This window comes from Zophobas morio, unplaced genomic scaffold (genome assembly GCF_036711695.1).
Source record: "Zophobas morio isolate AGI-343-1 ecotype UQ-CSIRO unplaced genomic scaffold, CSIRO_AGI_Zmor_V1 ptg000021l, whole genome shotgun sequence".
Taxonomy (NCBI): Eukaryota; Metazoa; Arthropoda; class Insecta; order Coleoptera; family Tenebrionidae; genus Zophobas; species Zophobas morio.
This window is the reverse complement of record NW_026972126.1, coordinates 28,156,828-28,181,905: the sequence shown is the minus strand read 5'-3', so window position 1 is coordinate 28,181,905 and position 25,078 is coordinate 28,156,828. Positions and strand designations below refer to the sequence as shown.

At 39.0% G+C, this 25,078-nt stretch overlaps 7 protein-coding genes across 10 annotated transcripts in view; 4 read left to right on the top strand and 3 right to left on the bottom strand.

Annotated features, from left to right (window-relative positions):
• The first annotated feature begins 70 nt into the window (after window positions 1-70).
• LOC135132543 (uncharacterized) lies at window positions 71-1,305 on the top strand. The gene is made up of 3 exons (XM_064060671.1): window positions 71-322; window positions 408-865; window positions 917-1,305. Coding segments are annotated over exons 1-3 (693 nt in total). The 5' UTR covers window positions 71-320; the 3' UTR covers window positions 1,150-1,305.
• Window positions 1,299-25,078, bottom strand: part of LOC135132538 (uncharacterized) — a 34,857-nt gene continuing 11,077 nt past the window's right edge. The window contains exons 1-4 of one of the 4 annotated variants that reach the window (XM_064060664.1): window positions 3,981-4,073; window positions 3,011-3,928; window positions 2,848-2,962; window positions 1,299-1,939 (exon numbers count right to left, since the gene is read on the bottom strand). In XM_064060664.1, the coding sequence (XP_063916734.1) occupies window positions 1,322-1,939; window positions 2,848-2,962; window positions 3,011-3,258 (981 nt within the window). In that variant the 5' untranslated portion in view covers window positions 3,259-3,928; window positions 3,981-4,073 and the 3' untranslated portion in view covers window positions 1,299-1,321. Of the gene's footprint in view, window positions 1,940-2,014; window positions 2,963-3,010; window positions 3,929-3,980; window positions 4,074-25,078 lie in introns of those variants that run through there. The other 3 variants (XM_064060666.1, XM_064060665.1, XM_064060663.1) reach the window with 3 other exon arrangements.
• Window positions 7,792-9,455, top strand: LOC135132536 (zinc finger X-chromosomal protein-like). The gene is made up of 2 exons (XM_064060660.1): window positions 7,792-7,905; window positions 7,962-9,455. The coding sequence occupies exon 2, from the start codon at window positions 8,013-8,015 to the stop codon at window positions 9,363-9,365; it is 1,353 nt and encodes a 450-aa protein (XP_063916730.1). The 5' UTR covers window positions 7,792-7,905; window positions 7,962-8,012; the 3' UTR covers window positions 9,366-9,455.
• On the top strand, window positions 12,997-21,535 carry LOC135132535 (ubiquitin conjugation factor E4 B). Its single transcript, XM_064060659.1, has 8 exons — window positions 12,997-13,586; window positions 13,851-14,252; window positions 17,809-19,150; window positions 19,216-19,462; window positions 19,524-19,748; window positions 19,797-20,631; window positions 20,688-21,009; window positions 21,068-21,535. Exons 1-8 carry the CDS (start codon window positions 13,563-13,565, stop codon window positions 21,127-21,129), a joined length of 3,459 nt encoding a protein of 1,152 aa, XP_063916729.1. The 5' UTR covers window positions 12,997-13,562; the 3' UTR covers window positions 21,130-21,535.
• LOC135132540 (ubiA prenyltransferase domain-containing protein 1 homolog) lies at window positions 22,021-23,498 on the bottom strand. Its single transcript, XM_064060668.1, has one exon. It carries the CDS (start codon window positions 23,412-23,414, stop codon window positions 22,428-22,430), a length of 987 nt encoding a protein of 328 aa, XP_063916738.1. The 5' UTR covers window positions 23,415-23,498; the 3' UTR covers window positions 22,021-22,427.
• Window positions 23,804-25,057, bottom strand: LOC135132546 (general transcription factor IIH subunit 5). Its single transcript, XM_064060674.1, has 2 exons — window positions 24,807-25,057; window positions 23,804-24,064 (listed from the first exon to the last, which is right to left on the bottom strand). Exons 1-2 carry the CDS (start codon window positions 24,839-24,841, stop codon window positions 23,878-23,880), a joined length of 222 nt encoding a protein of 73 aa, XP_063916744.1. The 5' UTR covers window positions 24,842-25,057; the 3' UTR covers window positions 23,804-23,877.
• Window positions 24,058-24,801, top strand: LOC135132544 (meiotic nuclear division protein 1 homolog). Its single transcript, XM_064060672.1, has 2 exons — window positions 24,058-24,303; window positions 24,357-24,801. The coding sequence occupies exons 1-2, from the start codon at window positions 24,080-24,082 to the stop codon at window positions 24,745-24,747; spliced, it is 615 nt and encodes a 204-aa protein (XP_063916742.1). The 5' UTR covers window positions 24,058-24,079; the 3' UTR covers window positions 24,748-24,801.

Below are 25,078 nucleotides of genomic sequence, written 5' to 3'. Positions count from 1 at the left end.
CTTTAGTTGTAGGTGCAATTTATTATAGATCAAATGTACCAATTTGTGACAATTGAGCTACGAGAAAAGTGGGTTAGGATTTCGTTAAAATTAAATGTATATAGGGTGATGTATATATTCTGATTTAATACAGCTCGGAAATATCAAACCTGTGAAAGAAAAAGAAAAAACGGCCACCATCAACGTTGGAAATTATTGAAATGACGTGCTTCTACAGTAGTTCAAATGTTTTAGGCCTATTGTTCAACCACATGTTCGTGTTGTTGTTGATCTTCAATATTCCGTTATAAAAATTCAAATATTTAGATCCCGTTGTGAAAATGTAAGGATATAATTTTTGCAATACTTTTTCGATTCCGTAGCGAAATAATACCTTGGATTTTGTGAAAGTACCAGTTACATTGTAGGTGTACCCCGGAACGCAACTTCCAGGTTATAAAATTTGCCCCCGGAGTCGAAAAACCAGAAGCCGTGGTCATAAAACGCGAAAAATGTGATGCAGTACCCATGTCGAACCACGTCGACAACTGTGATGTCGATGTTGACATTGCCCAACCTACCAAAGACGAAATAATTGATCTGATTACTTGTGACCACTGGGCCGACGTCGCCGTGGTCGCAGAGTCGGACGACGAAAACGCCAACAGTCGAAAAGTGCTCTCAAAAACAACCAGAAGAAAAACCGATCAATTGTGGTACATGTGCCTTTTGTGCAACTACCGGAGTGAGCTTGAAGAACCATTCATGAAACACCTGCTTCGTAAACACACTTCCATTTACGGGGATTTTTTCAAGTGTGGCTTTTGTAAACGCATGTACCAAACCGAAGACAGGTTGCAAAAACACGTCATCAATCACAAACCAGGTAGCAGAATTGGTTTTTCGATCGAATAGTTGTCCCTGGAATTTTTTTTAGAAAAGCAAATCGTGGACGACTCGTGGAAGTCCAAGCTTGGGGTTCGTGGTTTTGGAAATTTGAAGCGCCACCGTCTGACGAAAAACGAAACCGCCATCTTGGAAGAAGTGTTCAAGAACAACCAATACATACAAGGTGAAACCAAGCTGGAATTAGCGAGGAGATTAAACGTAGGTGCCAACACGGTGCAACGCTGGTTTAAAAGAAAAAGGCGCAGCGTGCGCGAGAAATAAAACCGTACGTCGGAATTTAAAACGGGTTTTAATTATATGATATTTTTTATGTTGATTTTATTTAGTATATAGCGGAAACAATTCAGTATTTTTTTAAATTAAAAGTAATATGACATTGTGATAGCTTTCATTATAAAATAATAAAACTATTTTTATGGAGAAAATAAATAATTTATTTCTTTAACGCCTTATACAACAATTTATGAATCTCGAAAATCGTGTCCTGCTTCACTTCCTCATTCACGATTTTCCTCAACTGCGAAGCCACAAATTTCCCAAAAACGTCACTTTCGTCTTCTGACAGTCCCCCACTTTCAACTGGTTCGTCTTCGTTTTTTTGTTTTTTCGCCAGAGGCGCGTCTTCGATTTCTTCTTTTACTTCAACACAGGACTCCAATGGGTCGGTACCATCTCTCCATTCGTGCGCTTTTGTCGCAATTTCTGGTTCAAACAAATTCGTTTCGTCGCACTCTTCATTATCGCAGTCTTCTAGTTTCACGTCTGTGGTGCCAACGTGGTCCTGGAGGAATTCTAATTTATGGAGGTACCAAAACTGTGGCTCCTGACTCTGAGTGGCTTGGGAATATTTCACCATTAAATTATTCCATTGAGAAGTCACATCTGCTTCGGTCACCCCCGAACGTACGGTCTGTAAAGCTTCCACGATATTGACCAGACAAGCATTTTTGACAGCCGTGTTGGAATAGTCTTCATGGCTGGGGTCATACAACACGGGATATTTTTTGTACTGGTCGATTAGAGTTTCGACTTGACTCACCGTCCATCGGTTCTGTCAAAAAAATACAACTGGACATTAACATCAATGGCCGGCCAATGTTGTTAGTCGCATCACAAAATGACTTACCGATTGTCTTCCGACGCTACAACAAGACTCTAAAATTGGTTGCGAAACGTATCCGGTTTTGATATGCGCGGATTTCTTTCGACATTCACTACAAAGTTCCAAGTATGCCATTATCGTTTCTTTAGTGATATTCGCATACTGGTGTTTTAGTTTGGCAACCATGCGATTTCGCCCCCCGTGCCCTATAGCTAAATGGGCGGTGTGCAAAATGTCAAATAACTCCTCATTCGTAGCATAATAGATGGCCTTTTTTGTAGTTTTGTTCATGGGTTTGATGAGACGTTCTTTCCCGTTTATTGATAGCACGTCATATCTGGTCACGATTCTGTAGTCTTTGACGTTTTTTTTCAAACCAGGAGTTCGAAGCACCATTTTCGATTCTTTCACGTTTTCTACGCGCGCCGCGTATTCACTACTGTTCAAAAACGATTTATTATCGTTGCGTTTATTGCGAATAATTGCACTGATTTTAGTATTGAAGCGATCTCTCATTTGGTTTATATCCATAACTGTGGTTATTATTAGTTATCACAACCCTAACCTCAAAAATTCGGCTTCACTTACAACACTGACCGGTCAGTTAATCACAAATCTTGTTATAATCGTCAGTGATTTCGGGAAATAACGTTATTAGCCGAGCAATGACACAGTGTATTGACACGGTCGGTCATTGACGACATTGATCAGGGCACATTTACTACATTAACCGTGACACAAATCGTTGCCACTCCAACAAACCAAAAGTTGCTTACAATGTCAAAACTAGTAACTTTCGAGTGGCTATGAACGTCAATGGCCGGCCAATGTCATAAATTGTCGGTCGTTTTACGTACTTGCACGCAGATGTGGTTATGGTGGTCGTTGAAGCTCTTCACGTCCAACGTCTGACCATCCGGAGACACGCACAAACGAATGTAGGCGGCACATGGAGATCCTAACCTGAACGTGCTAAAAATGTCAACTTAGAGCCAAAAAAGCAATCTCGGGGATTCGTACATGGATTTGCGTAGACCTTTACTTCGTGATTTGAAATTCTCTCCCCCAAGAATGCAAGAATAGCTGATTTCGTAGTAGACAAGATCGGGTTTCATGGGGCGTTTTATGTTTGCCGTTGACGTGATTTTCCGACTCGATCGTTTCCAGAACTTCTGGCGGTGATAACATTCGTACTGGGAAACAAAAAATGATAACGAAGCGTAAGAATCGAAGGATTTTCCAATGAAAAGCGTTGGAGGAGACTGCATGATGGGGAAAATCAGGTCACGGTGGCCGTCATTACACGTTATAACGTGAGAATAAGAGTAGGTCAAATGACCCACACGCGAAAACGCGAAATAGTGAAACTACGACCGACACAAGTTGTGGAAATAAAGATCTTCAAAGATTAAAAAAAAACAAAACGAGTAGTTTTAGTCCCCGCCCACTTGGCCAGTAAGCTCCGCCTCCATGCTGATTCTGTACATGCCTCTTCAAATTGTCGAGAACGCAGACACTGACCAACTTCAAGCTCCGCCTATCGTATATTTGAACCACGGACTAATTCTGGCAACTCTTTGTTTTGTGTTCACAGTGGTCACATTTGAACCACTGGCTCTTGGAAACGGTAGATTTTTCCGTGCACTTTCGTTTATGTTTCGTGAAATGAAAGATCGAAAAGGTTTCGAAGTCGTTGCATTTTTGGCAATTGTAAGTTCATGGAGATGTGGATTATATTAAAGTGTTGTGGTTGTGTTTTTCGGAAAGTATTTTTACATGGATGGAATATGGGCAAGTGCAACAATCAAACAGCCTTGGCAATTCTTTCGCACCGGTGTAATGGTGGAATTCGTTTTGTTTTGTTGATGAATGCATTGGGGCCCCCGAGTCTCGAAAAGTGAGGTTATGGCACATGTTAAAGAAGTTATGGACGTTACGCTATAAAAATAAATCAGAGCTAATTTTTTGTCAACTTTGTGATGATACTTACTTAATTGTAGCTTTTAACACACAATTTTACTTATTTAAGTTATTTTTGTGTGTTTGGGAAAAAGTCGTAGTTCTAATGTATCGGAAACGTAGGAAACACTTGCATCGAAAATTGGAGTATTGTTGGTTGCCTATCACAATTTTATCTCTATATCTTTCTATTTATTTAAACTATAATCCTTCTAGTTTACATTGTAGGAGTAATTTTAGTTAAGGCGTTATATATTTATATCTGACAAGTTGAAGAATTTAATCACCTGTTCACTACAAAAAGTATGGATTTTGCAATTAGGCTCCGCCCCTCGGTCTGACAACAAATGAAAAATTCATTACATTGAGCTTGGGATGGATATGGGTGGGGCTTAATTTTTGGCTTGTTTTTACTTCTCGAGCGTAAGCAAAGGAAGTATTGTAATCGAGTCCGTCGGCCGACTCTCTACTTTTACGTTTTCTCGATCTTTCATGACCCCTAGAAGACAAAGAAATAGATCTCCCATTTCCGTCGGTCTGTCCGTCTGTCTGCCGTCCCGGATTTTTATTAGACAGATAATCTCCGAAAGTACTGGACCGATTGTTGTGAAATTTTGTATGTACTTATATTAGGAATATCATGTGGATGATAAAACGCTAACTAAAATTTGTCTAATCATCCCCACCACCTATGCGATGACGTCACTTCAAAATTGTACATAGTAAATGGGTTTTAAATTGTATAAAAGTAACATAGTCCTACATCTGTAGTTTAAGACTCCGAATTGAGTTTTTAACTGAGTGAGTGAGTGAGTGAGTGAGTGAGTAAGTGAGTGAGTGAGTGAGTGAGTGAGTATTTAAGTAATTAAGTGATCACTAATCACTAATCACTAATCACAAATAACTAATCTCTAACCACGAATCACTAACCACTAATCACGACTCACTAATCACTAATCACGACTTACGAATCACTAATCACTAATCACGACTCACTAATCACGACTCACTAATCACGACTCACTAATCACTAATCACGAATCACGAAATAACGAAATCACGACTCACTAATCACTAATCACGAATCACGAAATCACTAATCACGAAATCACGAAATCACGTAATCACTAATCACGAATCACTAATCACGAATCACTAATCACGAATCACTAATCACGAATCACTAATCACTAATCACGAATCACTAATCACGAAATCACGAAATCACTAATCACGAATCACTAATCACGAATCACTAATCACGAAATCACGAATCACTAATCATTCGTGATTAGTGATTAGTGATTTCGTGATTCGTGATTAGTGATTAGTGATTAGTGATTAGTGATTAGTGATTAGTGATTCGTGATTCGTGATTTCGTGATTTCGTGATTAGTGACTTCGTGATTCGTGATTCGTGATTAGTGATTCATGATTAGTGATTCATGATTAGTGATTAGTGATTAGTGAGTCGTGATTAGTGATTCGTGATTCGTGACTAATCATTAATCGCTAATCAATGATTATCACTAAATACTAATCAACTAATCAATGATTAGTGTTTAGTGATTTTATTTGTTTGGTGGTTTGCAATCTTGGGGTTTTTTTTTTCCTTTCGGGTATTTTAATTTCTAAGCTTTGCAGTTTTATTTTTCATTGTTCCTATTTTTTCCGATTTTTGAAGAATTTTTTAATTTTTCGTGGTTTGGAATTTTGGAATTTTTCAACTTTTAGTTCTTCGATTTTTAATTTTTCAGTTTCTCGATTTAAATTTTTAGATTTTTAAATAACATCCATTTATTTACGAAAGTGTTCATTACATAAATCAAACTAAACAAAATAAATGAATTTTTATGCTTAGTATTTCGATTTTTAGTAGTTTGATTTTTAAGTTTTGATGTTTCAATTTTTCGTTTCTTCAATCTTACGATTTTTTAGAAATGTGTTAGATTGTTAAATTTTTTACTTTTTCAATCTTGCAGTTTTAAAATTTTTAAGTTTTTCATTTTTGAATATTAATTTTCTCGGTGTCTCAACTTTTCAATTTTTCGATTATTTAATTTTTCAGTTCCTCAAATTTTCGATTTTCCATTCTTCAATTTTTCAATTTTTTAGACATTTTAATGTTTCCTGCAATTTTGCGTTTTTTCCTCTCTCTATTTTCTTTACAATTTTTCTATTTTTCTATTTTCTATTTCCCAAAGTCTTAAACTTTTCGATGTTTCATTGTTATAATTTTTCAGTTTTAGTTCGTTTTTTTCCGATTTTTGAACAATTTTTTAATTTTTAGTTATTTTATTTTTTGCTGGTTTGCAATCTTGCGGTTTTTCCTTTCCGAATTTTTAATTTCCAAGTTTTTCAATTTTTCTATTTCTATTTCCAAAATTCTTAAATTTTTAGATGCTTCATTATGCATTTTTTTAATTTTTCCTATTTTTTCCGATTTCTTGTTACCGTTTTTTTGTTGTATTTTTTGCTCGCTTTTTGGCTACTTTTCTTGTGCCTTTGTTGTCCGTTTTTGTCGGTCTTTTTCTATCGCATTTACTTAAGAATTGTCGCTTTTTTGTTCATTTCTTTGGAAGCGTTTTTTTTGTCTTTTTTCTCGCCTTTTTTTGGTCGTTTGTTTTGTTCCTTTCTTTGGTCGTTTTTGTGTGTTTTTGCTATCGGTTTTTTATAGCCGTTTTTATTGTTTTTACTACCCGAGCGTAAGCAAAGGAAGTATTGTAATCGAGTCCGTCGGCACTTCAAAATTGTACATAGTAATGGGTTTTAAATTGTATAAAATAACATAGTCCTACATCTGTAGTTTACGACTTCGAATTGAGTTTTCACCCAAAACGTCCAGAATTTTGGAAAAAAAATCAAAATTATGAAACAACATTTTGCAATTTAATTTTGAATCTGCTAACCCGAATGTTCTGAAATGTTGCAAGACTCTAAAGAGCATAATAAATCTTTAGTCAAAATATATTTGGTTATCCCCTCCAAAAACTTGATGACGTCAGCTCAAAAGTTTGCCGAATAAATCCTATCTAAAATGTACAAAATATGATGCGTCTGTACTTGTGATATATCACTCCATTCATATCTTTTGGATTTGCATTAAATTTTTGCTCAAAATGTATTTGGTCGTCCCCCCTAAAAAATTTATGACGTCACCACAAAATTTTGCTGAATCTCTTCTTGAGTCTCTTCTTGTGATTTATCGTTCCATTCAAATTTTTTCGATTTGCATATACAGGGTGACTCAAAAAAATTAATGAATGCGTCAGTTTATTTTATTGATTTAATCAGGAATTACAGAACCGAATGCTTTGAAATCTTGGAGATGTTTTAAAGTTATTATAAGCATGGTAAATTTTTGATCAAAATGTATTTGCTCATCCCCCCTAGATAATTGATCACGTCACCCTAAAATTTGGTGAATAAATCCTATCTAAAATGTTAAAAGATGTTTATAGTGGTAAATTCTTGTAGACAAATATGGATCTTGCAATTAAGCCCCGCCCCTCGATCTGACAACGAATGAAAAAGTCATCACAATTGAGAATTCAGATTGGGGCGGGTACGGGTGGAGCCTAATTTTTGGCTTTATTTTTTTCTCACTATACATAATAGTTTTTGAACAAAACGATACTCAAAAACATGTTTTTAATTTCTCGTAGAGAAATGAGGATTTTGCAGTTAAGCTCCGCCTTCTTGGCTTACGACGAATAAAAAAAATCATCACAATTGAGATAGGGTGGGTGGGCGGGGTTACATTTTGCCTTTTTTTTTCTTAATATGTGTAGACTTATTTCGACAACAAGAACAGCAAGTTTATAAATCCCAGTTAACAAAAACTGAAAACAAACAATTTGACAAGTTTGACATTTACGTCACGTAACCTCATTTTGGTACCAAGATAAACACTTCTAAAAGCCTAAAAATAAATCCAATGAACTAATCATAAAAAAGTAAGAACCATTCGTTAAAAACAAATATTTAACTCTAAGCTCCGTTTGCTTTACAGCTCAAAAAGTAAACCTGGCGCGTCGTTTCGACATAACCTCACTTCTGCAAAATGCACGAAATGGGCATAAAAACCGAATTTATATTTAAAACAGAATCGCAGACTGATCATTTCGAATGTGCAGACGATCTAACCAAATACAAGTGTCAACAATGCCCCTATACCTCTCACTTAAAAGTGCTAATTGAGCCACAAAACCACGATTTGGACATGGATTTAGTCAAACCTCGACACTACAAGTGTCGCAGATGTGATAGCTTCAAAACGTACTCCGTGTTGCTGCTTTGGCGACATAAACGCACGTCTTGGAAATGCCGGAGAAGTCAGAAAGAAAAAAGCGACCCTGGCGTTATTAACAACAAATTTGTGGTAATGTTGAAAAACGTCTCTTTCAAACGAAGACGTAGAAAACCGAGAACTTTGTGGTACAAGTGCGACCAGTGCTCGTTCAAAACCAAATGGCCAAGCAGTTTCCGTGTCCATGTAAAACTCTCACACTACCCTGAAGAATTCGTGGAGTGGGCGCAATGTGACCACTGCCCCTACAAAACCAAATTCAAAAGAGCCCTCAAACGCCACGTTCTCGTCAGACACACCGACCCCGCTTTAATCCAGTGGTGGCAATGCGACTTTTGCGAATTTAAAACCAAAGAAAAATGTCACTTAAACAGCCACATCCATCGAAAACATACAGTTCACTGCGATTCGGACTACTACAGGTGCGATTTCTGCCCATACAAGACCATCGATCGAGGGTCTTTGAAACGACACGCCCAGAGCCAACACTCCACCGAACAAATCATCCTCGACGAAAAGTGGTACGAATGTGATCAGTGTCCCTTCAGATCTAGTCATAACACGAGTCTTAAAAGACACCTCCACGTTAACCACACCGACTTCGAAAACATCAAACTGTGGGAGTGCGACAGCTGCATTTTCAAAACTAAATACCGCCATAGTTTGCAGTATCACATTATATCGAACCATACAGCGTTGGAGGATATTCAGTGGTTCGAATGCGAGCAGTGTCCGTTTAAAGCCAAGATGAAGCGGTTGTTGCGGAGACACGTGAGGCTGCAACATGGCGACAACAAATGGGTGAAATGTGAATATTGTGAGTACGAGACGAAGCACAAGAGCCATTTGAAAAGTCACATGAAGTCGAAGCATGATGATATCGAGAGTGTGGATTTGTTGCTTTGTGAGCTGTGTGGGTATTGTACGAAGTTTGGGTATAGTTTGAGGAGGCACGTGAGGCTGAAACATGTGGATAAAAAGGATTTGATGCTGTTTGCGTGTGAGTTTTGCGGGTATTCGACAGCTTTGAAGTCGGATTTGATGAAGCATGTGAGGAATAGGCACGCGGTCGTTAAATTGAAGATGGAGACTCCTGAACTACAGTGAAGAAAATTATTGTTTTACGTTATTGTGTTTTCATTTTTAAATTGTATATGATTGTTTTGTTGGTTGCCTAACTAGTCATTTTTCTTATTAAAATAAAAATTTTAATTGATGTGGTTATGTTAAGTACAAATTAAATAATCTATTGGTAGTATACCATAGATTAATATAGATGCGACGTACAGGCTGATTTTGCAAAACCACCCTTATTGACATAGGAGTCCTCAACCGCCAAAGGCAAGCGCCAAATTTAAATAGTCGATGGCAATAAAAAAACTTGTTTCACTACAACTCGTCGCCTGAGAACTTGTTTGATCTACAGACCACAGCGCGCTCAAGCCAATGTCGACTCTAAGCGTGCAGAAGCGATGGTTGGTTTGGACTATAATTTCTGCGGGAAATAGTTGTTTCGTTGGTTTTTATAACGACTAAGTGAATATTTTTGGTACATATTTAGATGATTTTACATATTTTTTTTAACTAAAAATTAATTATTTATTTGTGTTTTATACTAGCAAAACGTCTTAAACTAAGAATATTATTGAAATCATAATAACCCAATGGATTTTTTTCGGCAAAATGTTTTGGAAACACTGTCTTCTATTTTGTATGAATTTTTAAATGTTTTTAGTGACCACTTTTGTGGTTGTTTTCGATCCACTGTATGATAATAACGGTGAGAAACAAAGTGAAAATTAAAATAATCGAAAATTCGAAAAATCGAGAAATCTAATAATTGAAAAATCGAAACCTTAAAAAATCGTAAAAACGAAACATTGAAAAATCCAAATATCGAAAAACTGGAAAATCGAAAAACCGAGAAATCGAAAAATCAAAAGATCAAGAAATCATAGAGTCCAAAAGTCGAACAATTGAGAAACCGAATAGGCCAAAATCGAAAAATCGAAAAGTTAAAAAATAAATTGATAAATTGACAATCAAAATATCGAAAAATCCAAATTTCGATAAATCGAGAAATCAAAAAACTTAAAAATTCGAAAAATTGAAAAATTGAGAGACTGAAAGGTCAAAAGAACGACAAATCGAAAAGTGATGAAGTCGAAAAATCGAAAAATAGAGAAATCGAAAAACAAAAAGTTAAAAATTGAAAAATTGGAAAAGCGGAAAAATCAAAAAACGAAAAAATGGAAAACTGGAAAAACTGAGAAACCGAAATAGGCCAAAATAAAAAATTGAAAAACTGATCAATCGTAAACCTGAACAATGAAATCTCGATAAATCGGGAATGAAAAATTAACAAATCGAAAAATTGAAAAACAGAACATCTAAAACCAGAAAGTCGAAAAATCGAAAGATTAAGAAATATTGAAAAATTAAAATATCACAAGATTGAAAAATCTAAAATTTAAAAATCCGAAAAGCCGAAGAATTGAAATATTGAAAAATCCTAAAACTGAAATATCTAAAAATTGAAAAATCGAAAAATCAAAAGAGTGAAGTCGAAAAATAGAAACCTTAAAAAATCGAAAAATTGAAAAATCAAAAACGTGAAAAATCAAAAAATTAAAGAATTGAAGAACAGGAAAATCGAAACACTCGAAGGTCAAGAAATGGGAAAATCAAAACATCGATTAATTGAAAAATCGAAAAATTGAGAGTTTATAAAAGTCAAATTTGAAAAATTAAAAAATCGAAAATTTGACAAAATGACAATCGAAAAACAGAAAATCTAAAACGGGGAAATCGAAAAATCAAAACATTAAGAAATCGAAACACTTGAAAAATTCGAAAACTTGAAAAATTGAACTGAAAAATCGAGAAATCGAAAAATCTAAAATTTTAAAAATTAAAAAATCTAGAATTGAAAAATCGAAAAAGTAAAGTAATCGACACATCGAAAAATCCAGGAGTCAAAAATCGAAAAGTCGAAGAATCGAAATATTGAATAATCCCAAAACTGAGACATCGAAAAACTGAAAAATGAAAGAAAAACTGAAAAATGGAAAACCTGAAAAATCCGAAAACTAAAATATCCAAAAAAATTGAAAAAGTAAAAAGTCGACACATCCAGAAGTAAAAAATGGAAAAGTCGAAGTACAGAAATATTGAAAAACCCCAAAACTGAAATATCGAAAAACTGAAAAATGAAAGAAAAACTGACGAATCAAAAAACTGAAAAATCCCAAAACTGAAATATCCAAAAACTGAGAATCTGAAGAATCGAAAAATTGAGAAATCGAAAAATGAAAAAAGTGAAGTCGAAATATCGAAACCTTAAAAAAATCGAAAAATTGAAAAATCAAAAACCTGCAAAATCGTAAGATCGAAAAATTGAATAACAAGTAAACTGAAAAATCCCAAAACTGGGAAATTAAAAAACTGAATAATTGAGAAATCGAAAAATCAAAAAACCCAAAAAATCAATTAATTGAAAAAATCCGACAAATAGAGTTTATAAAAGTCAAAACTTGAAAATTCGGAATATTTAAAAATCGTAAAATTGAAGAGAAAAACTGAAAACCGAGAAATTGAAAAAATGAGAAATTAGAGTAAACTGAAAAGTCCCCAAACTAAAATTTCGAAAAACTGAGAATTCGAAAGTTGAAACAGCAAGAAATTATGGTCGAAACCGGTTAGGATGTGTATCAGATCACGGATCATGGCTTATAAATCAAATCGTTTCCGAACGCTTAGAGTCGACATTGGCCTGAGTGCACTCTGGTCTGTAGATCAAGCAAGTTCTCAGACGACGAACTCTTTGAAGGAAACAGTAAGCAGCTTGTAATATTCTGGTAAATCTACTTATGTGACCAACAATACAGCAGTTTTTTGGTGCCTTTGTTTCATTTGAAGTATTAGTATACGACACCCAAATTTCCATTGTATCCAGCAATAAAAGAAACATTTTAGACTAATATGTAGAATCTTGTATTATGGGTTGCCTATAATCCTCAATATTTTAGTAAATAAGAATGATTTTTGTATACGTACAGAATTTTTTATTATTAAAATTTTGATAGAAGTTTACAATATTTCAGATTAAGCTCAGAGCTCAGGTAGATTTCAGAAAGAATTGCTAGCTGCATTTAGGTCAACAAATGGCGCTTAATTCAAACTTGTCTGTCGTTCCATTATATACAGAAACATTTTACATAAGCTTACGAGTAAACTCAGCTTAAAACCATACCTTAATGTTACTTTGTGCTTTTACTTAAAAAATAAAAATTGTTTAGTACCCGTTCGTCTGATTATCCCTTATTCATTTTTATGGCCACTCTGTATGAGTGATGCGCCTCTTCCCGAAACACGTCAGGATTGATTTTCCATTAAATAAAAAAAGTCTCGAGCTACGCAAATCGATACAACTCTAAAATTACATTGGCAACAGTTCAAATAGCTCAATGAAGTGGTGAATGGTTTACATAGAAAGGTATAATGCATCAACGCACAAAACAAAAAATAATAAACAAAAAATTGAAACCCCTCCATTGGATCGATACGAAAATAGAATCCGCCGCGGCCACCTCACCCTCGAGTTGAATGCCTCTGACTGCACCAGAAAAAAAAAGCAACGCAAAAAAAAAACGACGAGACTGCGAAATATCGCCGAATCACGTTGACCTCAACCGCGCAAATATAAACCGTTGTTGATAAAATCGGCGCGAGTGCGTAAAATGTGTTTTTGGCACAAAGAGCCCGTGTTCGACGAAAAAATAAAATAATTAACGAAAATAATCCGGGGGCCCCTTTGTACGTGGTGCGTGTATAATGTGTTGCATATCCTGTCAAATTTGACAAATGTGAACGACCTTCATTTTCCGCAATTAAAAATAAAAGTTTTCCGGAAAAAATATAAATACGACATTGGAGCAAAGAAAACAAAGATTTGGCGGCCAAGTGCAAACTTTAAAATAGAAATCATTTTTCCCCCGAACCGATGAAAATAGAGTGCGTGCGCACTCACCTTGACGAAGATACCCAATCGGCGTCGCCACTTGCCAGACAAAGACGGGGGTCGAGGTGGATTATCGAGTTGTTAGGTTAGACTGTGACAAAACAAAGACGTGAGGTGGGATTTTGCAAATATTCTAATGTCAATTCGGATCTCAGCTGTTAGAGGGTGATTGACTTTTCGTTTTTATCAAGTCTCTCAATTTCCAGTCATTCTCCCAGGTGATTTTTAACGAAATTTACTTTGGAACGTTATAGAACAAAGACAAGCGTAAAGAACACCAGAAAATGAGTGAACTATCGCAAGAAGAGGTGAGTCTAGGTTATTTTCCCCCCCGAAAGCCTGTTATCGTCGTCTCCTCTCCTTTCCACGCAAAAACATCGCCGCTTTTTCGCATTTCCACCCAAAAACGCTTCCACGAACGCACGAAGTAGCAGGCTGCGACTTTGACAACTTGTTTTAGCCCCCTGCTGCCAACATGACAATTCCAAAGTTTAAACATTCATGTTTTGCGTTCTTGGAGCACAGCGGCCACGTTTTGTCTCGAAATCTCAACGGCCCCCTTGTGTTTTCAGATGCGGAGGAGGCGCCTCGCGCGCCTGGCAGTCCTCGACAACGTGTCACCCTCTAATTCGATCTCGCCCCCCATCACCCCCATTTCGCAGTCGCCGAGCAGCAGCAACCAGGCCCAGAGCCCCCCGAGCACCCCCATTGACGACAAGTGCTTCACTGACGTGAACAAGCGCCCCAACGACGACGACAAGGAGCTCAACTACGAGCAGAAGGACGGCGTGTTCCAGGTGCCCAGCAAGCCCATCGACATGCCCTCGAGTTCCAAGAGGGAAAGGGCACGGGCGCCGCCGCAGCGTAGCGACTCGGAGACCAGTTCGATACACATGGAGGTGGACGAGGTCAGCGGGTGCGCGGACAAGGCTGGGGCCAACACGGACATCGACTCTGGGTTTGAGAATATGGAGGTGAGTCGTGGTGTCATGGTGAGTTGACAGTTTTGGCGGGTTGGCAGCACTGAGAGCTGGCTTCGGGGTAGGATTGGTGCAATGATTTAATATTTATTGTTTATTGATTGCATCGGGATTGGGGGGCTTTGGGAGGCGGATTTTGTTAATTAGGGAGGGTCAGATGGTAACGGGTTGATTGTTTGGTTAATGATGTTGCGATTTACGTCTTGGATGTAATTACGTTGTAAACAGAGTTATGGGTTTCTGATATTGGATGGGTCATAATAGAGATATGTTTCCTGGATCGTTTGGCAGGGTTAATCATAACACTGCGAATTCTTCACATGCCGTTGATATAACCAAAATAGTTTTTTTTATTTTCAAGGTTGGTAAGGTTTGAGACAACATAAATAATAAATTACTATAATTAAAACTGGCTATTTATGAGAGAAATTTCTAAACTTAGAAAGAAAGAAAGTATCGGAAGTTATTATTAATTTACTGTAGATTAGAGATGTGCATATACACAAAGGTTATTATGGTGTCACAAGGTTTTGCGTCGCGCTTCGTAAATGCATTTTAAATTTGATAAAAACCCGTTTTGAAAGTCGACACTCGTGCGTCGACGACGAGTTGTATGCTTAAGTAATATTTAATGGTTTCGAGTAAAAAAGTGCGCATTTGTCAATTAAATGGAAAATTTCTTATTTCTTAAGATTATAATTTGAAATAATTAAAAATATTCCACAATAATATTACTCCATTCATCGACGTACGGAGTAAAAGTTACTTAATTCCGAAGGTTAATGATTTTCCGGTGTGGTTAACGGACTTTGTGTTACAGCCACCTACAAAAATATTAGGTGGTGATTTATTTGGCCTCAGTTCAAAGTACTTGGAAAGTTGTTGACTCGCAGTTATCTCTTTTATGATTAGGAATTTGCGTTCTTTGTAGGCTACGACAAACAAAAGTATCAAGGAATGTTGACATATTGAATTAACTAATTTTCTGTAGATAAGTCGCGACCCGTTATAAAATTAACGTCAAATCCTCTAGTAAAAAAAGCAAAGTTTTTCCAAAAGAAGTTTCAGTTTATTTAAGAAACGACATAGCGAACCTTCACTTAATAGTGACCATTATTGATTTATTCGTTGATCGATGTCATACGAGTTCTGGGTAACTTATTTTTTTTGTTGGCACGACTATATTCCCCTAAATGTAAATGTCAGATTTATGTCAGAAGTGAGAAGGTTAAAAAAACATCATACCTTTGTCGCTTTGCGAACAATAGTTGAAAAGGATGTGGTATTTTTATAACCTTTGACATCTACATTTAAGACAACGTAGTTCTATTAACACAAAAAATGTTACATTCCAAGCGTGACCAATTTAGCGACAAATGACGTTGCAAATAACGTATTACAAAAATGGAATTATTATCTGTTCAAAAATTGAAAAACCACTCAATCGGCAACATAGTACGAAAACTCAACCGATAACATTGTCTAGGGAATTTTTTGTTACCATGATGTGCTGTCAAAAAAACTGAGGTTAAGATGATTTTGGTTTTCATTCAAAATACGTTATTTTTATTTATTTTATTTTGACATTTTTGTCACGAAACTACCAAGTTTCCAGTGTAAAAATAAGCCCTGCAGGAATTTTATTTGCTGCTAACTTAATTCATCACGTGAATAAGTATGATTTAAGTTGGCAATAGAAATGACCAATTTTGAGGAATGTTTTTTGCGCTGCTGTTGCCAAACCTGATTCAAATGTTTGACACTATGTCACTTTGAAGCGCCCAAGAAAGTTTGGTTAATGGTTATGACATTTTAGTAATAATAACAAATTTTGACATAAAGTAAATGTCATTGTCAGCCATGACAGTTTTAACAACAGGAAGTAAAGTGAAGTGGCAGGTCTACCAATTTCAAGCAAAATTCATTGATACCAACTGAAACAGTACTTGTTGATCACGCTGTATAGATATATATACTTGCCAAGATAGGACTTATAAAAAAGTTCTACCTTCCATTTTCTTATGGTGTATCTAGTTTAACAAAATCAGTCTTATCTTAGTGGGTACTAGCCCTCTAAGAAAATAAAGGGCGGGTGGGTGGGGCAGTGTTTGCCAAAATAAGATTGATTTTGGCAAATGACGTACTCTCTAAGAAAATAATCTCTTTTCTTAGAGAAATTCCATTTGCCAAAATCAGCCTTATCCTAGCAAGTACTAGCCCCGCCCACCCACCCTCTCTTTTCTTAGAGGATATTTCATTTGGCAAAATCAGTTTTATCTTATAAGGAACTAGCCCCGCCCAACCGCCCTCTCTTTTCTTAGAGAATATCTGATTAGCCAAAATCAGTCTTATCTTAGCAGGTACTTATGACAAAATAAGGGCGGGTGGGTGGGGCTAGTACTTGCCAAAATAAGACTGATTTTGGCAAATGACCTACTCTCTAAGAAAATAACGGGTGGGTGGGCGGGGCTAATAGTTGCTAAGATAAGGCGGGGCGCCCACTCGCCCTCTTATTTTCTTAGAGGGTATGTCATTTGCCAAAATCTGTCGAAATCAGTCTTATAGATTAGAAACGTCAATGAAATAAAAAATTAATCTTGTTTTCTAAATGTTTGCATTTGCGTCAGTTGGTAGTTAACAACATAATGTAACAAAAATCACTAAATCGGCTTACCTTGAGTAGTGTCTACCACGTGGTCAAAAATGGCTGAGTCTGTTGACATTTTTAAATTTGCAAAATGTATCCAAAACAACAAATTTATGGCATGTCATGAAATTTCTTCTATTATACCAACATCAACGCAAGAAAAGCTCGCATTTTTATTTAAAAAGTACTGCCAACAGACTCAGTCGTTTTTTATTACGCTGTATACAGGGTCATCAAAATTGATTGAGAGAGTTGGTACTCCCTGTTTTTGTCGTGAAGTTTGTCAACCTTATGACAGATTTGTTTAAGGTTATATGGCAATGAATTCAGTGGCGTGACAAAAATTAGAAACTTCAAATCTGACAACTAATGTTTTCACCAAAAAAAAAAGTCGAAAAAAGACGCCACTGAGTTTTGAAATTTGAAACTTGAAACTTCAAATCTGACAGCTAATATTTTTATACAACTTAGTAAACCAAATTATTCAAGTTCAGGTTTACCAACTCTCTCAATCAATTTTGATGACTCTGTATTTGAAGAATCGTAAACGATTAATAAGTATAAAGCGATTGTTCATCCAGATTTGACGTTGGCCACACTGTTGAGCATGTGACAAGTATGACATTATTTTGACATATTTGATATAAAATGGCACTATATCACACAACCAGGCACTAGTGATCCAAAAAATGCAATAACTTTATTATTCTATTGTAACCAGTGAACCAATCCTACGCCCCATTGGAAAATTATTCATATTAAAATGAATCCTGAAAATTGAATTTTTGTTTGATTTAAGGACCTATGTTTTTTTTTAACCACAGTGCTCGTTTTTCGGAAATACCCATCATGAACCATATCCGTAAAGAATTTAATTTCGAATGCAGCACCACGTTGTTTCAGGTCGACGAAACCGACATCCAGAAAAAAGACGTGCCTCGACAACGAACATCGTCTTCCGTGACGGAAATCACCGAAGAACAACTCCAATCGACCGTACTCAGAATCCTCCATTCCACCCTCGACAAGCCATCCGAAAGTCGCATGTACCTGCCGCAGACCGGCGAAGACGTGAAGAGCAACCCCTCGATGAGCGTCCGCGACATCGTCTCCAACTCGCTCATGGAAGTCCTAGTACAAATCTCCAAAGGCAATAACCCGTTCAAGGACCTGGTGCCCAGCAACAGCGACGCGGCCGACACGAGCAGCATAAACTCGCTGAGTCCGTCGCCGAGTCCCAGCCACACGTGTCCGTTGCCGACGCTGCCGCAGAAGCGGGTGGAAGACGACGAGCCCATGAACCTGGGTCTGAACTACTTGATGGACTGCTACAACCGGGTGAGCGTGGAGGAGCGGAACCACCCGAAGCGGTCCAGCATACCGCCGCTGAGCGACGTCCTCATCGAAGTGCGGGCCCAGCTGGTGCACTACACCACGCTGTTGCTGCAGGGGTACATCATCCCCAACGACGAGCTGTACAAGTTCGGCCGGTCGCCCATGTTGACGCCTATTCTGCAGCAGACCTTGCCCCGGGGGTTCCTCACCGAGCTCGTCACGCGCACCTACACCAACGAGAAGCTGTTCTCCTCGGTCTTCAGTCCGCTGCTCCAAGGACTCTACCGCATGATGCAGAACGCCAGCATCGTCGGCGAGGAGCACCGAATCCCGATTCAGACGCTGTTCGACCTCGCCGATATTCGCTGCGGCTCGCGCCCGATCTGCACACTCATCACCAAGCAAGTACAGTTCCTCCAGGAGCCCTGCACGCCGGCGCAGGGCCGCGAGATCGTCCGCACGTCGTACTTGGGGCCGTTCCTCTCGGTGTCGGTGTTCGCCGAGGACGAGCCCAAGGTGGCCGAGAAGTTCTTCTCGGGGAATTCCTCGAGCGACAAGAGCTTGAACCACACGCTCCAGTTGGAGCTGGAGAACACGAGGAATTTGCAGCACAGGATTTTCCATTACTTGCTGGCGAATCCGGAGAGCCGGGATTCGTGCTTGAACTACTTGGCCAAGGTCTTGAAATACAACGAAAAGAGGTCGCAGCTCCAGATGGAGGAGAGGTCGCTGGCCGGCGACGGGTTCATGCTGAATTTGTTGAGCGTCCTCCAGATGCTCTCGCTGAAGATCAAGCTGGACAAGATGGATTTTTTGTATCCGTTCCATCCGGAAAGTTTGATTTGTATCAAGAACGACACGAGGTTGAAGCATACGTCGCAGGATGTGGCGACGTGGTTGGACAATTTGGGTGAGTGCATTGTTGCCACTTTTATATTTTTCCCTCGTCTATAATACTCGATCTGTCATTTTCAGGCAGCGTCCATCAGTTCCAAAGCCCAAATTTCTCAACCATCTGCTGGTTCTTAACTTTACACTGCCATCACTTATCGTTATTACCCGCCCTTCAAAAGTACCAACGTCGAATCCGTGCAATCCGCGACCTGCAGAAACTTCTCGACGAAACAGTGGCGGCGGAAGCCCAGTGGCGTAACACCCCGTTCGCCCATCGAAACAAACAGTTCATCAAGAGGTGGAAGCAGCAGCTGAAAAAACTGAACAAGTGAGTTCCGTTTCGGCAGCTACGCTGTCCTCTCGGATTACTGTCAACTTGAAATTTTCAGATCGAAAGCGTGCGCCGACGCCGGTTTACTCGACAAGAACCTTATTCGTAGGGCCCTAATTTTCTACACTTCAGTTGCTCAATTCCTGCTGAGTCTGATGACGAACACGCCGCCCGGGAGTCCGATACCGAACTTGCCGCTGCCGTCGACGACGGCCGAAGCCTTCTCGGCGCTGCCCGAATGGTACGTGGAGGACATCGCCGAGTTCCTGCTCTTCGCTTTACCGTGAGTCGCCGCTCTCGGTAAAAACGCCCTTGACGTGTATTATCGCAGATATTTCCCGACGGTCATCACCGAAAACATGGAGGACTCGCTCATCACGTGGCTGCTCGTCACGATTTGTTCCTCCAGCATGATCAAGAACCCCTACCTCGTGGCGAAACTGGTGGAGGTCGTCTTCGTCATCATCCCCACGTTCCAGCCGCGCTGCGAGATGCTGTACGACCGGTTCATGTCGCACGAGATCTCGCGAACCATCCTCCCGAGTGCGCTGATGAAGTTCTACACCGACGTGGAGACGACGGGCTCCAGCTCCGAGTTCTACGACAAGTTCTCGATCCGTTACCATATCAGTTTGATTATTAAGGGGATGTGGAACTCGGCTATACACAGACAGGCGCTCGTTAACGAGTCCAAATCGGGGAAACAGTTCGTCAAGTTCGTGAATATGTTGATGAACGATACGACGTTCTTGTTGGACGAGTCGCTCGAGAGCTTGAAGCGGATCCACGAGGTCCAGGAGTTGATCAGCGACGAGGAGAAGTGGTCGAAGGTGAGCTCGGAGCAGCAGCAGAGTCGGATGAGGCAGCTGACGGCGGACGAGAGGCAGTGTAGGTCGTACTTGACGTTAGCGAGAGAGACTGTGGACATGTTCCATTACTTGACTGTTGACATAAAAGAGCCGTTCTTGAGGCCGGAGTTAGTGGATAGGTTAGCGTCCATGTTGAACTTTAATCTGCAACAGTTGTGCGGGCCGAAGTGCAAGAATTTGAAGGTTAGGAACCCGGATAAGTACGGCTGGGAGCCGAGGAGGTTGCTGAGCCAGCTGGTGGACATTTACTTACACTTGGACTGCGACCAGTTCGCCGGGGCGTTGGCAGGCGACGAGGTAAGCGGTAGAAAGTGTAAGTAGTACGTTTTGACGGTTTTCTTTTCTGCCAACAGAGGTCGTTCCGGAAGGAGTTGTTTGATGACGCAGCCGCCCGTTTGGACCGTCTGTCGATTAAAACCCCAGTAGAAATCGAACGTTTTAAAGCTTTGGCAGATAAAGCTTACCAGATCTTGTTGAATAATCAGAAAAGTGACGACTGGATGTCTGACGCTCCAGATGAGTTTAAAGATCCGTTGATGGACACGTTGATGACGGATCCGGTTTTGTTGCCCAGTGGGCAAGTAATGGATAGGTCAGTTATAATGCGACATTTGCTTAATAGTAGTACGGATCCGTTCAATCGGCAGCCTTTGACGGAAGACATGTTGCAACCAGGTGAGTGTAGGATAGTGGGGGGGATTTGGACGATTTTCGATGTTTGTCTTTGTTGCAGTAAATGAGTTAAAGGAAAGGATTAGGATATGGAAATCAGAAAAGACACGTTCAGCAAATTAATTTTATTTGGTATAAATATAATTTTATTTTGAATAAATTGATTAACTCGAATAATTGTTTCTTAACCGGATTACGCAAGAAGGCTGATTGTAAATCTCATTCGTTTGCATTTGTTCCTGGATCATACTGCCAACTTTGAAGCTTTTAGTTGCCAACTGACCCCTCCCCAATCCGGCGGATAATTTTGTATATACAACGGAAAGTGAGATGTACATTTCGTCTATTAGTTTTATATTATAACCTTATTTGTGCAAACAAATTTGATTGTTTCCCCGACTTTATTTAGTTTAAAGACAGCTCGTAGACACCGAAATAATCAAATTTATTTGTAATTAAAAAAGAGATTTTTATATGAAACCTAGTGTAGTTTGTATGTATGGGTCAATAAAAATTTATAAAAAACCAACTTGTACATTAACGGATATGTGTTTAAGCTCTAGTCATGCAATACTGTTCTGGCTTATAATTAAAGGAACCCCCTACTCCTTGTAAAATGCTATGATTGTGCTATCATATCACTACCTTAGTAAAAATTGTGCTTGTAGTCGGTCAGTTTGCGTGCTTTAAAAACGTGAACGTCATAAGCATCAAACAGCACGACGAAACCGACCTACAAGTTATTGTTCTTTGATATAATACGCAGACTTTTTGTTATTGTCGATTTTCAAATGAGCATTCGAGAACTGGAAGATGCCGTATAAACATGAGAACGTGTAAAAAGCGGCCACGCCGGCCGCGCACTCTAGAAGAGGTATTTAAGTCACCTACTCTACGAAAGCGTCTCGTTATCAGCTAATCAACGAGCACACCTCAAACTGCGTCATCGTGACGTCACTCAGCCTGAAAGTGTGACCGCTGCGACGAACACACACAAAATAAAAAGAAAAGAAATCAAAATGAAATAGTTTACTATAAAATCTCGTACACAATAACTTCTCCATACAAAATCAACAATAAATTAGAATTATTAGCTATAAAAATACACCGTAACTTTATTTATAAATAGCTATAAAACGATAACTGGCTATTCGCTTGAGATTCGTCCCGAATAATTAACTAGCAACCTCAATCGGCCAATTATTCTTGATTAGGTTTCATTGTCTTTGTTGTCGAGCGGCGACGGTCAAACTTTCCCCCGTGACGTCAGTCTGAAAGTTTGACCGCCCCGCTACTTAAGTACTAAACGAACCAATGAGCAAATTAAGTAACCGCCACTGTTACGTATACTTAACGCAATTCCTCAAAACAGTAAAAAATAACTTAACGCAAATAAACACAACTAACAAAACCTCGTACATCTATCTTTGAGTAACGTACGGTAACGAAGGAACTAGACTACATGCCAAAACGTACAAAACCCCGAAGAACAAATTCAACTTGGCAGTCTTTTTCGGAACACTGTGTATATCGTTGGATCTGAACTGTTTCTCGATTTTGAAAGCCCCGGGAAGAGTGACCAAAGGCAGCATGAACCATTTGGAGTATTTCAAAGAAGCTACCATGAACATGATATACGGTGTGAACAACAAAAACGCGTACAAAACATGCGACGCAGTGTGCCCGATAATAATCGCCAAAGTCACTATTCCCACTTTCTTGTCCGACTCCGAATCCCTCGTGTTGTTACTGTGCAAAATCGCCTCAGTGTTCAAAGCCAGAGGGATCGCGTAATAAATCGTCGCCCACTCGACTCGCCCCGTCTGCGACATGAACGCAAACAAAACCGAAATGGGTCCGAACAAAATCAAAATCAGTACGTCACCTAAAGCTATGTACTTAAACCCGATCCCTCCAGTGTAGAGAAAGCTCGACGACAGCCCCCCGAAGTACACCAGCGCTAGATGCTCCATCTTGGCCGGGGACAGCGCCGCCAGAAGGATGAAGCCCACGCATCCCGCGAAGTACAGGAGAGCCCCCAAGGAAACCACCTCGTCTTTGGTCAAAATGTGGTCTACGAGTATCCTGTCGTCGGATTTCCTGTTGTCGATCCCTTTCACGTAGTCGAAGTAGGTGTTGACCACATTGCCGGCTCCGTGCACCGAGACCACGGTGAAGACGGTGAGGAGGAGAGTCACGTAGTTGAAGTCGGTGGTGCCGGGGTACTTGTAGGCGATGGTTGACCCCAGCAACGTCGGCATCAAGCTAGCACTGAGGGACCAGGGGCGCAGCGCCAGCACGTAGCTCGACAGCTTCATCAGACCTGATTTGGGGCGATTCGGGGGGCGGGGGCTCGGGGATCCGTTCGTCAGGAGTTTCTCGTCTTGGGTGCTCTCCGGGAGGGTCATGTTTGAGTGAAGTAGATCGGTGCTGGTTCTTGATGGTTTTTGATTTTTTATAAGTTTGACAAACGTAACATAACCAATCTATTTTTGACGTGACGTTTGACGGCAGCGGCTAAAGTTACGATGCGGAATATCGAGGGGGCGACTAATTAACAATAATTAGTATATCCAAGTGACGCAGCTAATTGGATTTGTGAAAAACGCACCTGCTTTTTATTATACTGATACTGGTAACGAACAGCAATAATAAGTTACGAACTTCAAAGATCACTACCATAACCACTTCCACGAGTTTCAAATTTGTTGCTAAGTCCTGTCCCGTTTTTATCGCTTTCGCAGCAATTTGTAAGTGCACTTGCTTATAAGTCAATTAACTATAAATAAAACACAGGTTTTTCGTATTTGCGTATCAATTTATTAAAACTAAAAAATAATTTAACCTAACCTAGAAACTTATTCGTATTTATTAGTTCCCCTTTTCCGCAAGGGGGAAGCTGATTTGGTCCATAAGATCGTCTATTTTTGCTTGCAGGATGTCCAGAATATCGGCGGAGATAAACAAATGGTTGTCGTCCAAATCCTGGATGATAAATTTTCGGCCCAATTTTGTCGTTTCATCTAGGTAGAGTAAGAACTGTTTCATCGCCTGGTCGCTACACAAGACGAAAATGTCTAAGAAAGGACTCACTTTTGACGAGAAAAAGGCAAAAATGTTGCAGCTCTTTTACGAAAAGAAGGAGTTTTTTCAGCTGAAAGAATTAGAGAGAATTGCTCCAAAAGAGAAAGGGATTGTGGCGAATTCTGTAAAGGAGGTCGTGCAAGCGTTGGTGGATGATGGTGCAGTCGATACTGATAAAATCGGGGGTTCCATTTATTTTTGGTCATTTCCTAGGTAAACAAACAAAATTTGCACCCTTTCTAGATATTTAAATAGTTAGTTTGTAGCAAAGTTATGAACGTAAAAAAACGCAAATTGGACGATCTGCAAACGAAATTAGAAACATCGAGTAAGAAGCTGAAACTAATCAACAAAAGTTTGGAGGAGGTGGAAGCGAATAAAGACAATGTAGAAGATTTAAGTGACCTTATTAAACAAGTAGAACAGTTGCAGGAACACAGAGATAAACTGCAATCGGAATTAAAAACACAGTCTGAAAATAACCCCCTGAATTTAAGTGAAATGAAGAGTGAAACACAGCCAGTGAAAGAAGCTGCCAATAGATGGACCGACAATGTTTTTGCCGTTAAATCATGGTGTAAGAAGAAGTTCATGATCGAGGATAAAGTGTTGAACAAACAATTTGGAATTCCGGAAGATTTAGATTACCTTGCGTAAATTTTGAGGTTATGTTTTCCATTAATTTTAAGAGTGTTACATGTTGAAGAGTGACTTACCATTTCACTAGAACTCCTTTCATTACATTGACCATCCTGAATTACTTTTTATTTGTAAATAAATCGAAAAAATGTTCTGCAATTGACGTTCGACATTGACACTATCTAGTGACTTTTTATGTCATTTTAATTGTTGGTAATACGGACGTGCGAAATTCAAATTGAACGTGAAACGTTTTTTAAACATTTATTACAAATGTAGAAAAACACAACTCATGAACACAAATTGATGACAAAAAATTAGTAACAACCTCCTTGTCCTCTTGTGACAA